This window comes from Streptopelia decaocto (genome assembly GCF_964273445.1).
Source record: "Streptopelia decaocto genome assembly, chromosome: 7".
Classification (NCBI taxonomy): domain Eukaryota; kingdom Metazoa; phylum Chordata; class Aves; order Columbiformes; family Columbidae; genus Streptopelia; species Streptopelia decaocto.
Window position 1 is genome coordinate 6086796 of NC_138661.1, and position 17220 is coordinate 6104015.

General features: G+C 37.7%; 1 protein-coding gene across 1 annotated transcript in view; it reads left to right on the forward strand.

The window, feature by feature from the left end:
* Positions 1 to 464: 464 nt before the first annotated feature.
* Positions 465 to 17220, forward strand: part of LRRC9 (leucine rich repeat containing 9) — a gene marked incomplete at both ends in the record, with an annotated part of 52345 nt that continues 35589 nt past the window's right edge. Inside the window, 8 exon segments of the mRNA XM_082058349.1 lie at positions 465 to 542; positions 1586 to 1795; positions 5677 to 5802; positions 6693 to 6827; positions 11289 to 11319; positions 11322 to 11468; positions 12106 to 12212; positions 12547 to 12609. Of these exon segments, the coding sequence (XP_081914475.1) occupies positions 465 to 542; positions 1586 to 1795; positions 5677 to 5802; positions 6693 to 6827; positions 11289 to 11319; positions 11322 to 11468; positions 12106 to 12212; positions 12547 to 12609 (897 nt within the window).

Below are 17220 nucleotides of genomic sequence, written 5' to 3' on the forward strand. Positions count from 1 at the left end.
GAATTGAGAAATAATTTTGCCTGTTTGCTCTCATATACCCTCCAAACTTGGTGCTAGCAGGGAGCAACCTCTGTCTCTTCCTAAAGGAACTGGGATTGTTTCTGTTTTTTTACAAGGGAGTAAGTGAAAGCTAATTTGGAAGGTGATCACACCATGATATGATATGATATGATGGAGTAGTTTTGGACAGTGAACTGTTCAAGCTCTCAGGATCTATGCTGGTCTTTGACAGGCTGCAATCTGACAATTTTTATTGTACACAGCATATTAAGAGAGCCAAGCCAAACTCCTTTATTAGCCTGTGTGAGATGTATGGCAAAAAAAGTCTGATGGTAGAAAGGAATAAATCTGATGCATCTTCATGGAAGGAGATACCTTTGACTCATTAACATTCTGAAATTAATACCAAACTTAGCTAAAAAAATCCAATAATACATTTACCCTGTTTCATCCACTTTAGAAATATGGGCTTCCTTGGAGCAGTGTTTAACCATGAACTGATCCTGCCAGAATACTTTGCTGAGTTGGAGTATGCTACACTGGTACAAACTTTGTTTTTCCTACTGTGGTATTAGAAGACAAGCTTTGGATTTCACAGATCAAGGTGGCAGAGGGGGGAGGGAGCGGAACGAGTAGGTAGGATTCAATTCTGTTCTATAATAGTAGCACGACCTGACAAGCGCAGATTTAAGGCTGATTCTCTTCTTTCCATTCTGTCAGAGCCAGATAAAATTTCTGTGGAAGCCGGTGAGAAACTTTCCGCTCATTGTAGTGAGATTTGGATGATGCTCTTACTCTGTACTTATAAAAAGGCGTAGCAAAGATCCTCTGAGTTTCAACAGACTAAATTAAATGCAGCTGAAAACTAAGTCCTCTCTCGCTAAGAATTACTTTCCTTGAGGTACCACAAAAGGTAAAACTTACAGTATTGACTGTGCAAAGGATCTTTTTTTCATGTGGTCTTGCAGGAGCAAATGATCTTTAGTTGTTTGATTTAAATTGTGAGATGTACAGTTCTGAAATATATATATATATATATATTATTGTCAGCTGGTATTCTGAACAAGTTTTTCCATGATTCCTTCCTTATTACCAGCATCTAATGCTGCTGTTTCACTCATCTGACTTCATAACTTACTTCCAAGGTAGAAGGGCTCACTTCAGGCTCTGAGTTACTCTGTTAGGAACAGGAGAGTGTGGGGAAGTGGGATGTTCAGCTCTGGAGAAAGGAAGGAGAGAGTCAAATTCACTGATGAGTCAGGTCTGCCTGGTCCAGTGTTGGGCTGCTCGATGGTGATTCCTAAACTTTGGGAATTTCAGTGTATATCTGTACTTCTTTTGACTCTCACCAGAGTTCTGTACAGCACACAATGACCCATACAAGCAAAAACATTATGCAATGCTTTGATTATGGGGCAATTAAAGCCAGTTTCTAACAGATCTGTGTTACAGAAAGATGATTTCCTGGCTTGATTGCTAATAATTTCCTAATTGAACTTCTCTCATTTTACATTCATTATTAAATTCATTCTTTAATTAAAAATTATAAAATTTACACATTTCAAGTGCCTGTTGTTTTATATAGCTCAAAGACCAGTGTCTGTTTTCTACATGCAATATAATTACAGAGGATGGAAAGAGGAGCGCAGAAAGATTTATTCTGTCTCATGATTTGCAACGTGATTATGAAGTTTTGAACATGGAACCAACAGGAAAGGTGAGGCCTAGGATATCTTGCTTAAATGAAAAAGCTCAATACTTTCAGTGGCTGAGGCAAATATTTAGTCAGGCACAGGTGAGGTATTGCTGTCAAATTTTCAATAGAATAAATAAATAATGTAATTGTTACTTTGTTATTGAGGTTGGCCCATGACCTAAACCAAACACAGAAGTTAAAAATTAACATTTGCATTTGGGCTTGATTCTGATGTTGCTTACATTTACTTAATATCGCTAGAACTTGTGTTCCTCTGCCTGTCTATCTGTTATTATGCAATGTGAATTACAATTATTGGGCTGAATCCTAATTGTATTTCCTATTGTGTAAAGGACAAGTAATTTGAATGAAAAACAGTTTAAGAAGAATGCATTTGAGAATAGGACATGACCTAAACCATCAGCCTTTGCTTTGAATTTTATGAAATACATAACTTCATGCCATTAAGCCAGTTGTTCTTGAACAGTTTTGGGGTTTTTTTGTCAGATTTGACATCACAAGAACATAGCCCGAGGAAAAAAAAAAAATCAAAATTGTAGTAGGCTACAGATTTTAGCTTCAGAAATATGTATTGTTACAATAGCTGCATAGAAAAACAGTTCTTCTGGTGGGCATTTATTTGCCTGATTCTCACATTGCATTCATATGCATAACTATTGTGTGGCGCCTTCAGTAGCCCCCTTTTCTAATGCAGTAGCCCTGCTAAATATCTGATACACGAAACTGTGAAATAGTTTCTAAATCATCCTATTTTTAACTCTAGTGTGTGAGATGGTGTTATTTCTTATATTTGATGGTATACATTAGTTTCAAGTAAACTTTCTTTTCCAAAGCTTATTTAGAGGCAGTGTCAAGAAAGAGAACAGCAATTCTCTTCTCATATTAACAAAGAGCCATCTTTCCAGTGATCTGTGTTTGCAGTGAGATACTCAAAATTCTCCTCTGTCTTTGCCTTGTCCTCAGGATCTGTTCCCTGTCTCAGCTCCACTCTTCCCATTCTGCTCTTTCATAATGGAAGAGCTGCCAGAGCCTCAGTGTCAGCAGCATCTGTTCCCTTCTCCTGTGAACCGATTCCCTGTCTGACTCCCCATCTTACCCAGGTCACTTGTATTTCAGGGAGATGTCAGAGAATAAATAGTCTTCAAATACACAAAAAAGAGTCATCACAGCCTTTATTGTCTTTTCAATATTTCATATTAGTTTGTACTCACATTTTATCATCTTTTTATGATTTGCCAGTAAGATAGTAATTGTATTTGCCATTGAAGCTTTTTTATTTTAAAGGCAGCCATGGCATATTACAGAATTTGGCTGCATGTCTGGTAAAATCGTCATTTCTGATCTACTTTTAGCCTAGGTTTTGAATTTGAATGGGAACAACTTGAGCATGCTGCTGGACATCAATAGACTTAAAAACAGCTCAAAAACTTATCATCAGCTCTAATGAATTTTCTTCCTTGAATAATATTTATGACCTGGTGAGGAATCAAGCTCTAATTATTTTTTTTTTTTTTTTTAAGAACATCTACTAGCATAAGTATTCTTACATGGTGGGGTGTGCTCACAAGCCAGGATTGGGCCAGGATGCACACAGGGGAACAGAATGGGGGACTAAACTTGGATCGTGAATACTGATATTCTTAACAGCCCACCGTTTTGGTGCCTGCTGATACTATCTCCAATTTGTCATCACTTTATCACCTATCTGACCTTTATAATGGCCATTTCGTTTTAACAAATAGAGTAACATGGCTGGAGCACACCAAGTCTCCCTCAACAGATCCAGTACTGAGCAAGCAGAGTCCCAGGCACTGGATCCAAATAAGTCTGTTTAAAGATTAAATGTGTCTGATTACTTTAACCGAAGTTTCTTTTGTGACATTTTTGGCCATACAAATATTTTCAAATCTGTGTTGTCTTGCAGCCCAGCTGGGAATATTTTGATTTGAGCCATAAAATGATCACTTTTGAGGGCATTAGAGGCTTAAGCAAACCACAGATCTTCAACCTGGGCTAGAATCAGCTGAAAAAGTCCAGGGAAGATATAAACATCCTACATAAACATACAGCTTAGTCCTGACATCCCAGATGTCCCGTGGCATAAGGTACATCTCAGCACTTGAAATTCCTGGGAAAGCTTTCTAACCATGACCACAGTTACAAAGACTTAAAATCCGGTCCTGCACCTTATTAATTCCGATGCCCTTGCAATGTAAGAAGCCTTATGAGCATGTTATGGCATCTTTGTTCTCACACAGCCTTCACTTCTTTTCGTAGTCACAGCCTAACCAAGTGACTAAGCTCTGTGGCATTTTTGCTCAGAGACATCTCTGAGGCATAATTCCTTTCTTTTTTGCTTCCCTTGAGAATTTGATTTATTGGTGGCCTGTGCTAGATGTCAAAAACCAAGCTCTGGCTTTAATTTTGCTCTCTCAGCTGCCCTGAATGAGGGGTGGGAGCCCCTGGGGATGTGCACACACACCGTCAGTCCCTCTGTTCCTGCGTCTCTGTCTGCAGCAGCACAGCTGCGCTGGCTGGAGCTTTGCTGAGAAAGCCAAAACTCAGCCGTTTTACTGACTCCCATTCATTCCTAATGCCCAGGCAGCTTCTGGAACAAATGTTTCTCTCTGTTCCTTCTTCCCTTTGAATCAGTACATTCTAACATTTAAAAGGCTCAGAGTCAGCAGAGTTAAACATTATGAATTTGAGGCATTGAAAGACTCTTTAAAAAGCTTTTTTAATTATCATTTAACACTAAATTTTATCTTTTGTACAAGCAAAATACCTCTCTTAAATAAATTGAACAAACCAACACAGGAAAAAGAACTCCATTGGGGCACCCAGGAAGCATCCAAAAAGATGCTGCTTTGTCTTTTTGGCCTGTTAATTAAGCTTCAATGAATTTTTTCAGTCCATGCTAAGATAGAAATAATAAGAGCCACCAGTTCTGGTCTCTGGTTCTTTGTTGTTATGACTTAGGATTTCATCAAATTAAACTCTTAACTTTGCTGTATTGTCTGTGTGCCAACATGGTAACTCTGGAGTTTTACATGTCATTCAGCCTGTGCCTCTCCAGACTTTCTTAGGCATCCAACCAAAATATCTAGTAAGTTCAGTTCAGAGCAAAGCAGGAAATCCTTATTGCCTCTCACAGAATGTTCTACCATCTAGCTCATAAGTGATTGCTTTTGGCTTATTTGCCTGTCAAAATATATCTATACTCCATTCATAGACTCGTAGAATGGTTTGGGTTGGAAGGAACCTTAAAGATCATCTCATTCCAACCCCCCTGCCATGTGCAGGGACACCTTCCACTAGACCAGGTTGCTCAAAGCCCCATCCAACCTGGCCTTCATTAATAAAGATGTTATTATTCATTATGTAAGAAGTGTGTATTTTATCTATTATATTTTAAACTAGTGGGCAGTCTAACATATTCTGTATGTATAGAGGAGGTTTGTGGTGATGTCTTGAGGTTTCAGTGACACCTCTAAATCCTTTAAACATTTCTCACATGTCCTATGAAGCTTTCTTCGGTTGGTTTGTTTGTTTGTTCTTTTGTTTGTTTTGGGTTTGTTTTGTTTGCTTTTAATATTTCTACATCATAAGTGAAACTCCTAGATTATAAAGCCAAACACCATTACATCTTATATATTAGTAAGCTTTGTAAGATTAGTAAACTTCTGAGTTAGCCCATGTGACTCCAGAGCAGTTTATTACCATCAATGTCACATAAAATCAGCATAATTGGAACTGGCCCAAAGGTACCTTGTCTCATGTTTCTAGGAAACTACGTGAGCAGAGATGACACAGCAGCTCTGTTGAAGGTCAAAGCTCTAGCTCTTAACATCCATGAGATGACAGTTCACTGAATAGTAAGGAAATACAAGTCTCTTTCTTGTATGCAAACTATATTGGCAGTTTTAAAAAAAATGTATCACTTTATTTGTCTCGTCAAGCCAGCCTCATTGCAGCTGGGTGTCATTGGCCAATTAAAGGCTCTCACTAACCTGGATGGAGTCCTGACTGCTAATGAAGAAGCTGCAGAAGCGTTACAATATCTTGCAGGATTAAAGATGACCGAGGTTTGATGTTCTGTTTAGTTGTAATTTATAACGAGTGCTATGGAAAAGGAAAGCTTCAGGAATAGCCCTGCACCTGTTTTATTTAAATAACATTTTGTTGTCTGGTTTTTGTGAAGATAGAAGTTTTGTCCTTGCCTCTGGCAGTAGGTCAGAAATTACTTAATAAATATCAATCTTACAAAGACCTGTGCTAGTACCAAAGATTATATTCTAGCATGATCTTGGAAACAGTCATGTTCAAGTTCCACTGAATTCAGCATGCAAGAAAGGAACTATGTCTGCCAAATAGAAACAATGGAGAGGAAAATAACAGGATAAACCTATAGTTCTACATGCTTTTTTAAGTATCTAGTGCCAAATCTCTTGTCTTGAGGTCTTTTCGGTAGGTAATTTTTCAGAGTATTTTTTATGCACATGTGAAGCAATCCTTCCCAATCCCTAAGCACAAATTTGTTATACTTAAGCTCTGGACTATATCCCAAAGCACTCCTGAATCCTAGCCTGGTTTTAAGTGAACCCACTCAATGGGCTGTATGGGTTGGAACTCAGTATCACACTAACACAACTTTGTGTTATGGTCACAGCACAGCACAGTCACAATGAAACACAATGAAACTATGGTTAATACAGAGCATTTTAATAAGGTCTGCCTTCTCTATTTTATGGACTGAGAACTCTCAAAACTCGATAACTGCAAGAATTATTGGAGTCTTGCAAAACTATTTAACTTATTAGATCTATGAATTATTATGTCTACTAATATATCACCTTCCCCTTCCAAGAAGCAGAATTTTTATGCCATTTTCTGTGTGCTAAGCTGTGAACTACCTATAGTTATAGTGCCTATCTAGTTATATTATATATATAATACACTGTTTTCTTTTCCTCAGTTGTCTCTGTTAGAATATTCTAGGGCTGATGAAGAAAAAACTCCCATTTTCAGTGTATTTCCTTTCACTAAAATTCTGTCTCAAATTTGCAAGAACAGGGTGGATTCGCAAATGCATTGTGATAACTGGTATTCAGTGGAAGGGCTGATGCTGTTTAATTTATTTAGGTTAACATTTAGATTAATCTCTGTTAAAGGTTTCTTTTGTTGTCTTACGTTTAAAGTTTTGTGCTTTATTGTTAAAAAATATTTCTGAACACATTCAAGTCTAACCAATAGTTACCTTGTCTCTGAGCTTTAAGAATGGTCCAGATGCCTCACAGGAGGACCAGGATACACTGAAGAGGGCATTTAAGTCATGTATTTTGCAGTGCAACTGTCTTTTTTGTGTTAATAGATTTTTAAGACCAAGGGGGACTAATAAGATTCTCTAGACTGCATAAAGCAGGCAAGAAAGCACAGTCACTTCTACAGAATTACATGGTAATTTCTACATCGATTTCATACCATCTCATTGAAGTACAGCAGATTTTACAGTAAAATATCCAGATTAGGATTAATTTCACCTAATTTTGCTTATATACAGTGTAGATGCAAACCATATTTGTTATATAGTAGTGTCCAAGGTCAGGTTGGACGAAGCTCTGAAAGGTGTCCCTGTCTACGGCAGGGGGGTTGGAACTAGATGATTTTAAGGTCCCTTCTAATCCAAACCATTCTGTGATTCTATACATAAACTTCCAACACTGGCCTGATAATGACATACCCAGAAATAATTCCTCTTGCCTAATCCTACTCACTAATCCAATGATTAAATATTAACTGACATGTATATCCTTGTGGCAGCAGTGGACGCTCATATTCATCTGGTTTTCCATCACTAGTTCTAGCCCTTTTCAGTGTTCCTATACTATATTTTATCAGGTGAATGGGAATTTCTCTGTTCCTAGCTACATAATTTACAAATGTGCTTTTTTAAATAGGGCTGCCACGTTAGTCATTATAAAAATGTTTAAAAATGTTGCTTATATACCAACATCTTTATGTTCTCTTTGCTAGGTCATTGAGAAGAATTATTTTGAGCAGAACATCAATAAAAATACCCTATAAAGTGAATACTTTCTTTCCATATTTAGGGGGATTGGACTAGATGATCTTTCGAGGTCCCTTCCAATCCCTAACATTCTGTGATTCTGTGATTTTTGGATCCATCCTCTAACCAGTTTTTGTCTAGTTAACAAGAGTTACCTTCACTTTTTGATATTGTTATTTTGATATCATTATTTTTCTAGTACATTCTCAGACAGAACTATTAATCTTATCAATACATTTAAATTTTCATCAACCAATTTAATATTAATTTGTATTTCCTATGCATCATACTGGCATAAGGCCATTAACTTGTAATTATTTACTGTGTTGCATATCAGCCTTGCTGTGATACCTAAGGATGCTATCCAGCTAACTAACCTACTCTGGTCATCTTCTTTATCCTCAATACTATTATAAATTCAGTTGGTTCATAACCTTCTAGAACTTCCCAAGCATACTATCATATGTATAATTGATGAGTGGCTTATGAAGTTCTTCAACTGGTTCATTAATATCCTTGATTGAAAAATGCCTGGTTAAAAAAATGTTAATATGAGTTGTTCCAGTTTTAGATTATTTTTAGTTATTAATGAAACACAAAGTATTTCTTTATCCATGTAAATTATGAACATCTCATCATGGTTCTTCCCAAAGGCAGAGAAAAATATGCATTAAAACTATCTCTTGTGTATTCTGATTTACTATTTTACAGTCCTTAGGTAGGATCAAGCCTTGAATTCCATTAGGTCCTGGTAACGATCTCTGATTACATCAGCCATCAGTTTTTTATCAACATTTTTAACTTTCATTTTTCTAACAACTGTTTTATTCACATTGCTATCATTTTTCCTATTTTTCATTCACTTATGATGTAGTGGAATAAAAGGGCCATGGCCTGATCCAGTAGGGCTCATGAATATTTGCTTTAGTCTGTAAACTTAAAAAGCTGAAGACTTTTTCAACTGTAAATGAAAAAGTGTGTAATGATGAAGCATCTTCTGTTTAACCTTCTGCATCTTTAAACCGCTCCTAACTAGCCTTCACATTTTTAGTGTAAGTTTTTGTGCCACTCATTTTGCTTGTGCTTGCTTTCAGCATATGAAAATGGCCCTTTTAAAAACACTAAAGTCTGTAGAGGACATGCCTATAAGATACACTTGTTTGTTTTTTAAAGAATCGCCTCTTAAGGCAAGACCAAGTACTTAATCTACCTGTTTCATTTAAGGATTGCATGAATTCCAAATGCTCTGGAAGTATTTAAAAGGAGAGTGTCAGTGAAGCTTCAAGAATATTGAGCAATTTTTAAAGAGCAAGGACATTGGTGACAAGGATAATGGGAGAACCAGGCCAATTCAGGAAATTGCAGCCAGCGCTTTTGCATTCTCTCCCTGATCAGCGGAGACTGGCCTTGAGAGTTTTTCATTAGAAAACTCAGCAGTGATGCTTTGCTTATTTATTCTGCCAGTTTTGAACCCTTTTTTTTTCTGGTTTCACAAAAGTACAATGTTGAAACATTAGTTCTCCTAGTAAAGTTTATAAACTTAAATTCTCTAATGCATACAGCAACATCATTTTCTAATACTGACCCTTCAAATATACCCTGCCCTAAAATTTAGAGGCTTAGGCATATTTCATGTTTAAAGCCAAATGAGCTTTGCCACGTGCATATTAACTCTGTATACTAATCCACTTCTTGTGATCACAAAGGATTAAAATTTTCACAGAGTACTACTAAATATCAATATGAAAAACATTGAAAGAAGAGAGCTCGTAGATCTAATTTGAAACCAGCAAACATTGAGAATAACCCTTTGAACATTGTTTCTCACCTTGAAAGACCACCTAAAATGATAAACTAATTAGGCAGTCACTTGATGAAGGGCAGGACTGAAGGAAATTGGTTTGCCTTGTCTTTGGGTTTTCCAGTGCTTAATCAGGTGTGAGTTCTCATAGATTCTCAGGTCATTCAGAACAGGTTTCTCCTGGATCCTCTAGTGTCTGGCACTGTAGCTGAGCCAATACTGCAGTCTTTGCTTCCCTGGCACCGTCAGTTTATAATTCTCATTCAGCTGCTCATTTTCAATGAATTTGTAGGAAGTCACGTAGTGCTTTTCTGACAAATTAGGCCAAAACTCACCAACAGGTTTAAAAATTAGTTGTAGGGCTAGCAGATGGATATACAAATAGCACAATCACGTTAGCCTTGTTTCATTCAGAAACTGAGCTGGCAAAAAGCTGCAAGAGTCAATGGAGGAAGATCCAAGGTCATCCTAACCTGTTCTGATCCATCAGCCGAAATCAGGTTAATCTACCCAGTATGAAAGGTTAAAAGCTCCTCTGTCAGTTCAATTTGTTGTTAGAATACAGAATAGCTAGAGGAAAACACATTTGTGCTGATAAGCGTAGCGTTTCATTTCGTGTGCATTACGGGATTCACATTTAGAAAAATTGCCAGGAAAATTAATGTTTTAGCATATGTCATATATGTTTTGTGACATCAGAGAGAAGTGATTCATAAAGGGCACAATAAACACTTTGGAAAATAAATAATATAGCCAAAAAATGTTCTTTAGTCATTACCAAATCCAATCTCTTCGTACTGAATATTTAAGTGATTATTTGTCTTAGATAAAACCTAGGTAGAATACTGGATATTTTGGGCTCCTAGAATATAATTTGAGTTTTCTGATTGAGACTCTGTGATCTTTTATTTTCTCCATTGCACAATGATTAGCTGACATACTGTAGTATTATCAGAAAGGGAGAGTCGTCGTCATACAAACAGATTAGAGATCGGATCACTGACAGCCTTGTCTTCACAGAAATCTTGCTGGCAGGTGTCTAAAGTCAGATCCCCTGTAACAAAGTCACTTCACAACCTGGACAGCAAAATATATGTTTGGTATTGACATTTATTTGTTTCTGCTCAAGAAAGTTTCAAACAAGAAAATTGCTGAATTTGTTAATCTAAGATACAGAGAAAAAGAGTACTTAGTCTTTATATAGAAAGCATGCAGAACTATAAAGTTAGGATAAATTCTGCTCCGACTTTGCACTCAGCCTCTTCTAGACTAAATATCCAGCCTTGGTATCAGGCTGAAATCCTGTTTCCATTAAAGTCCTGTTGCAGAATGAGGATGTGTAAAGCAGACTAGCCAATAAAATAATCACGTATTGCAGAAGGATTTAAATTGAACAAAACTATCTCAGATCTAACGCAGACAAGAAAAAAGTGTTTATGTTCAGATAGCTCTTGCTGCAAAGGTACATTTGGGAACCGGCGTACTTATGTTGTATAGTTCTTGGTTTTGGAGGAGAAGCTGAGCTTTTTTGAAATGTATTAAAGATGAGTTGCATAGTGAGGAAACAACACATCCTGCATGCAAAAAGTTGCCATTGATATTAGTAGGAAGTGTACGCATAGAAACTGAGCACAGGATAAATAAGTGGAATTAATTTACAGATTAATTGGCTGGTCAGTTTCTTTCAATTCTGAGTTTAACTACCGATCACTGTCTTAAATCTGGATAACCAACACTCTTCAAAATTTCCATCTTGGAAAAATTGGAACATTTAAGATGGGCATCATTTAGCAACAACTGTCTCACACAAATAGAAGGAATAGAGTCTTGTTTTAACCTCAAAGAACTCACATTAGATGAAAACTACATTTCAACACTAGATGGTACTATATTTACCACAGTAGTGATAATGCAGGCTGTTAAACTGAGGGACAGTAGAAACATTTCTGCTGTGCCTTTTAAGGTATTACTTTTGCAAGCCCTGAATTTCTTGAAGATCTAATATCAACACCACAGTCATAAATTCCTAAAAATTACTTGAGGAATGTGTCTCTGACCCACAGAGTATCCTGCTTCTACTACTAAGTAGCTACAAGCACCTTGCAAGCAGGCTTTGACTCAGCTGAGGAGCACAATTCCAAGCTGTATCATGCTCTGGTATCCTCAGGGTAAGTGCAGAATGGAATAATCCATCCAGTGCTGCTGGAAAGCAATGAAAACAGCCAAAGAGGTATGGAACTGGAATTTGAGTACTGTGATACAGAAGCAAACAGAGCAGGCTGTTCAAAGCCATTGTCTTCGGTGTGAAAATCAAATCACTTGTTTACTAGTAGAAAAAGAACGGTGAATTTGTGGTGAGATTTTCATTAGGGTGTTTCTTTCAGAGGAGCATGTTGCATTTCCTACCCCAAAGCCACCATGTTATGGAACTGCATATGCTATATATTTAATTTCTATCATATTTTTCCATGTTACTTGTATTCTCAATTCGTATTTGTCTTTTTTTTGTTTAATTCAGAGCTGCAGAGCTAGTGCGAGCAGACCAGTTTAGAAATGTCTGCAGTGTCAATTTACAGAGCAATAATCTCATGTCTTTTAGTGGTTTAATCTTCCTTCCTAATGCCCAGGTAGGGTCATGACACAGTCTTTTCTGTTTTTCATAATAATATTAATGATAAACTGATTTCCTTTGATTGAAAATATTCTGTATTCTCCTTTAATACCCTGTTGTTTGTGGGATTTTGTAACAAGAGTAATCAATCAGGACAAAGCTGATTGCTACCACTGTTTCAGCTTTGCAGTATTGTTGGAGTAATCTGATCCAAAATCAATGAATTACACCAAACTTTTGGAAGCACTTTAAATTGACCAATCATCTTTCTAAAGAGCAAATTTCTGGATCAGAAAATGTAATTGGCAGTTTTGCTAATGTGTTAGCAGAGGATCATTTCCTTTTTACTTGTCTTATGTCTGAATTACAGTCACATTGGATCAATAATGCCTGGACAAAAGCTCCCAAATCAGGTAGCAAATAGGAGCTGCACTGAAATGCGGCCTCTCCTGGCTACAGACAGCAAGGACTTGCCAAAGGAAGCAAGAAACATCAGCATTAAAAATATTCCTCCACTGAGAAGGAAATAGGTGTCTTCAGTGTCAATAGTTTTGGGTCTCCCCTTTTTTCCCTCCTGTCTCGAAGAAACATGATACATGGGATTTTTGTTTGTTTTGCACACATATGTTTGGCATCAAGCGGCTTTTTTTTTTCTAAATTATTTGTGAACAACTTGTTAGGCCACTTCTTCATCAAACTAATTATACCAGGCTGCTGTCATCTGTTCTTTGGAACGTGTTGCATCATGGTTAGGTACACATTGAAGTTTTTTCACCTTCCTATAAAGGATTTATTTTTGAGTAAGGGAACCACCTACCTCTCTCTGATTGCTGGTTTGATTTAGGAGACGATGGACATGTATATCTGATCAGATTGATCATTGATATTCTGGTTTCATGCTTTACTTAAATTTGTACAGCATAACACTACAAAATTTTAGGAATATATTCAGATCTATTGGGTGGGGAAAAATCTAATGAAATATAACAAGGGAAAGTGTAGAGTCTTGCATTTGGGTAGGAACAACCCCAGGTTCTAGTATAAGTTGGGGGATGACCTATTAGAGAGCAGCGTAAGGGAAAGGGACCTGGGGATCCTGGTGGACAGCAGGATGACCATGAGCCAGCACTGGGCCCTTGTGGCCAGGAAGGCCAATGGCATCCTGGGGTGGATTAGAAGGGGGGTGGTCAGTAGGTCAGAGAGGTTCTCCTGCCCCTCTACTCTGCCCTAGTGAGACCACATCTGGAGTATTGTGTCCAGTTCTGGGCCCCTCAGTTCCAGAAGGACAGGGAACTGCTGGAGAGAGTCCAGCACAGGGCAACAAAGATGCTGAAGGGAGTGGAGCATCTCCCGTGTGAGGAAAGGCTGAGGGAGCTGGGGCTCTTGAGCTTGGAGGAGACTGAGGGGTGACCCCATTCATGTTTACGAATATATAAAGGATGAGTGTCAGGAGGATGGAGCCAGGCACTTCTTGGTGACAACCAATGATAGGACAGGGGTAATGGGTTCAAACTGGAACACAAGATGTTCTACTTAAAACTGAGAAGAAATTTCTTCTCAGTGAGGGTGACAGAACATGGGAACAGGCTGCCCAGGGAGGTTGTGGAGTCTCCTTCTCTGCAGACATTCAAAACCTGCCTGGACACCTTCCTGTGTAACCTCATCTATGTGTTCCTGCACTGGTAGGGGGATTGGACTGGATGATCTTTCGAGGTCCCTTCCAATCCCTGACATTCTGTGATTCTGTGATTCTGTGATATTGAGGATTATATCGAGATAGTATTTCAGTCTCTTGAGCCTGACCTGTGAAGATTCAGCTACCTTACACTGCAGAGTTTCCTGATGGCAGTCACAACCCCTTGTTAGAACCAACAACTTCCATCAGTTCGGACTAGAGTATCTTTTATGAACATGAGGAAGGCTTTTGTATATTCATGCAAAGTTCTTCTGGAATGTTGCGTCTCCTTTCCTTGGCTCTTTCTATAAGTGATACTCTTCTCTTCATCCTCTGAAAAACATGGCCATACTTCTTTCTTCTTCCTTTTGCCACCAACATTAGGTCAGCCTGTGTCCTAAAGAGCATTTCCAAGTTACCTTTTAGTTGCATTTCTCATCTGTGCACTCTCTCTGGGCTGAAACTTCTGGGACCTGCCAGGATTCATTTACGTATTTCTGCATGGATAAGGCAACATCCATAACCAAATTCAGTTTTATCATATCAGACAAGACTTGCGAAGTCACCATGAAGAGTTCCCTCTATACATTGGTCAAGTTCTATAAAATTACCTGTGACAGAGCATCAGCAAATCCTGCAAAACCCAGTTGTCATGTGCACACTTCTCAAGACTTCACCCAGCTCTTCCTAACTTCATTCTTCACACATGTTCAGCATCTGGAATGTGGGAAAAACATTAATTTCTTTTCAGATTTTCTGGAGAAAAGCGATATTGGCAGAAGCACACATGGGTACAGGCTGTTTCCTTCCATCATAGTGTGACAAATTGTTGTGCTTGTTTTATTTATCTCTTTCCACATGAGGGATGAACATTCTTTACACACACTAGGGGCTCAAAAAGTACTTGAAATAATTGTTCAGTAACTAGGAATGCCCATCTTGTTGATAGGAGGGATTTTTTTACACTAATGCCTTCTACCTTCCTCCCATTTCCCTTTTTAAATATTGACAAATTTTAGCTTTCTTGTAGGACACTGAAATTTGGATGATGTTCCCAAACTTAGTGCAAGTTGATATAAATATTCCATGGTGTTTCTCAGCCAGCTTTTTCAAATGTGACTTATTCAGAGTCACTGATTTAAACATGTCAGATTCTAACTCAGTAGCTGCTGCTTAACAGCCTCTAAGTCAATACTGGAATGGAAATTATTCCATTATTACTGTATGATATGAATAACATGACTCTTTTTTCCCCCACAAAAGCAGCACAAAAGTATTTAGTGAACAACTATGCTTCGTTTCAGGTTTATTGATGCTTCTACCATCTTCAGCTAGTAATGATTCAATTCTACTATCAGGATTGCTTTTGTTATTGACTTTCAAATGCTTTCTTAGTGTCCTTAAAGCTACAGGCCATTAATGTCCCTTGTTATGTATTTGCTCGTTTCATAATTTTTTGCAAGCCTCTACTTCTTACTGTCAATTTCTTTATCTTTCCATTTATTATCAATGTTTTTAACTTCCCACTAAGTGGATACTGTCTTCTTAACCACTGTTGCGTTCCTTCTTTCTGTATTGTGAGATATTCTAGGAACAAAAATGTTCTTAAACCTTCCACAGATCCTCTTAACATTTTCTCCAGAAGTTGAATTAGCTCTTGATTTTTGTACCCTTGTGAATTAAGCATCCATAAATAATAAAATATGCATAGTACATATTTACACATCTTAACACAAATTAATATTACCTATTAACATACAGTTTGTATATTGTTTTGTTTGTGATGTATGAATATTATCAGGTAATGTTCACTACCTGCTCAGCAATCACCAATATTTGGGGATTTTATGGAAACAGAGATTGCTAGGGATATTGTTTCATTAGCTAAGTCCTAAGGAAGAAGCAAAGCTAAAATTAAAACTCTCTTTTCCCTTCTTTTTCTTAATCTGTGTCCTGGTTTTGTCAAAAAACAAGTTTCTCTTTTGGTGAATTTGCCTGTCAGCTAAAGCTTCATATGAGCTGCATTTTCCTGGAGAACCAGATACATGTTTTGGTAAACCTAGCAATGGAATGCGAAGTTATTGATAACAAATGGATGCACCTCTCGTGAGAGGGGCAACGAGAAACAGGTGACCAAGAAACTGAGCAATGGAGTATAATATCCCATTTACATGGATACTTCATATAAAAGTAGGAGATCATGAGGATCTCGTCCCTTTTGCTTATGGCCGACATTAGGAGAGGACCTTGCTGGTCATCCCTGAAAACTGAGGCCTAGTGAGAGACTGAATCCAGCTCCGGTTGGCTGCAGAGTCCAGTCCAGGACTTTGGGTGCCGGCTCTGCAGTTGTTGAGACTTTCAAGATTGGTTTTGTATATTTTATATTATTTTCTCAATTCTTATTAGTAGCATTAGTAAAACATTTTTAATTTTTCCAACTCTCTTCTCTCTGTCCTTCTCTTCCTCCCAATCACCTGTCCTTAGTGGGAAGGGGGAAGAGGGAGGGACTGAAGGGGAAAGAGAGGGTTAACAATACATCTATCACGGTTTTATTGTCACCCCGTAATCAAAACCCTCGTCAATCCGTTAGCTTGTGCTACCTAATACAGGTCAGACATAACAGAAATGAACCTTTGGCAAGCAAATTAATGGAGCAGTGTATGTTGTTTTCTTTTGCCCTATTGTCCCTCAGCTGTTGTGAGAATACACCTAAAGGTTGCCATGAGCATTTTACTAAATTAAATAGCAGTTTACAGCTGTTTTCTTTTCATGTCCTCGGATTTCTGTGAGTGGCAGAAGGGTTTTCTTAATTTGTTTGATATTTTTGTTAATGCTGTAGATTCAGTGTCCTAAATGTCATGGACCACTTTCAAACACAATTCCCATTTTCTCCTATGGATTTACCTAAGTAAAATTACCAGTATCTTCCCCAAAATACATATACCAGCTGCAAGATTTCTAAGAACTCTTGACATATGTTTTTTTTTTTTAAAACTTCTGGACAGGAACCAACTGAACTAGAAAAACTCCAAGTTATTCTCAGTCTTAAGGTGCTCTCAAAACATGGAAATCCAGTGAGTACGTTTGTTTGTGTTGTTACATAAGCCAGGTGCTTATTTCACTTTATACAAGGAATATTTACCCTTTATAATCATTAAAACTCTTTAGAATTTCTCCATTACCAGGTCATTCCTAAGGATCAGCTATTATTGTTTTAAGGTTGAAAGCTTCATAGTATGCGTGACGATCACGCTCCCCACTTCGACCGTCTCCGTGCCATTCTGTCATCAGAAGCCACTTATTCCTCAGCACGCAGTTCTTCATAGCGCTGCGAGACAAATTGAAAATG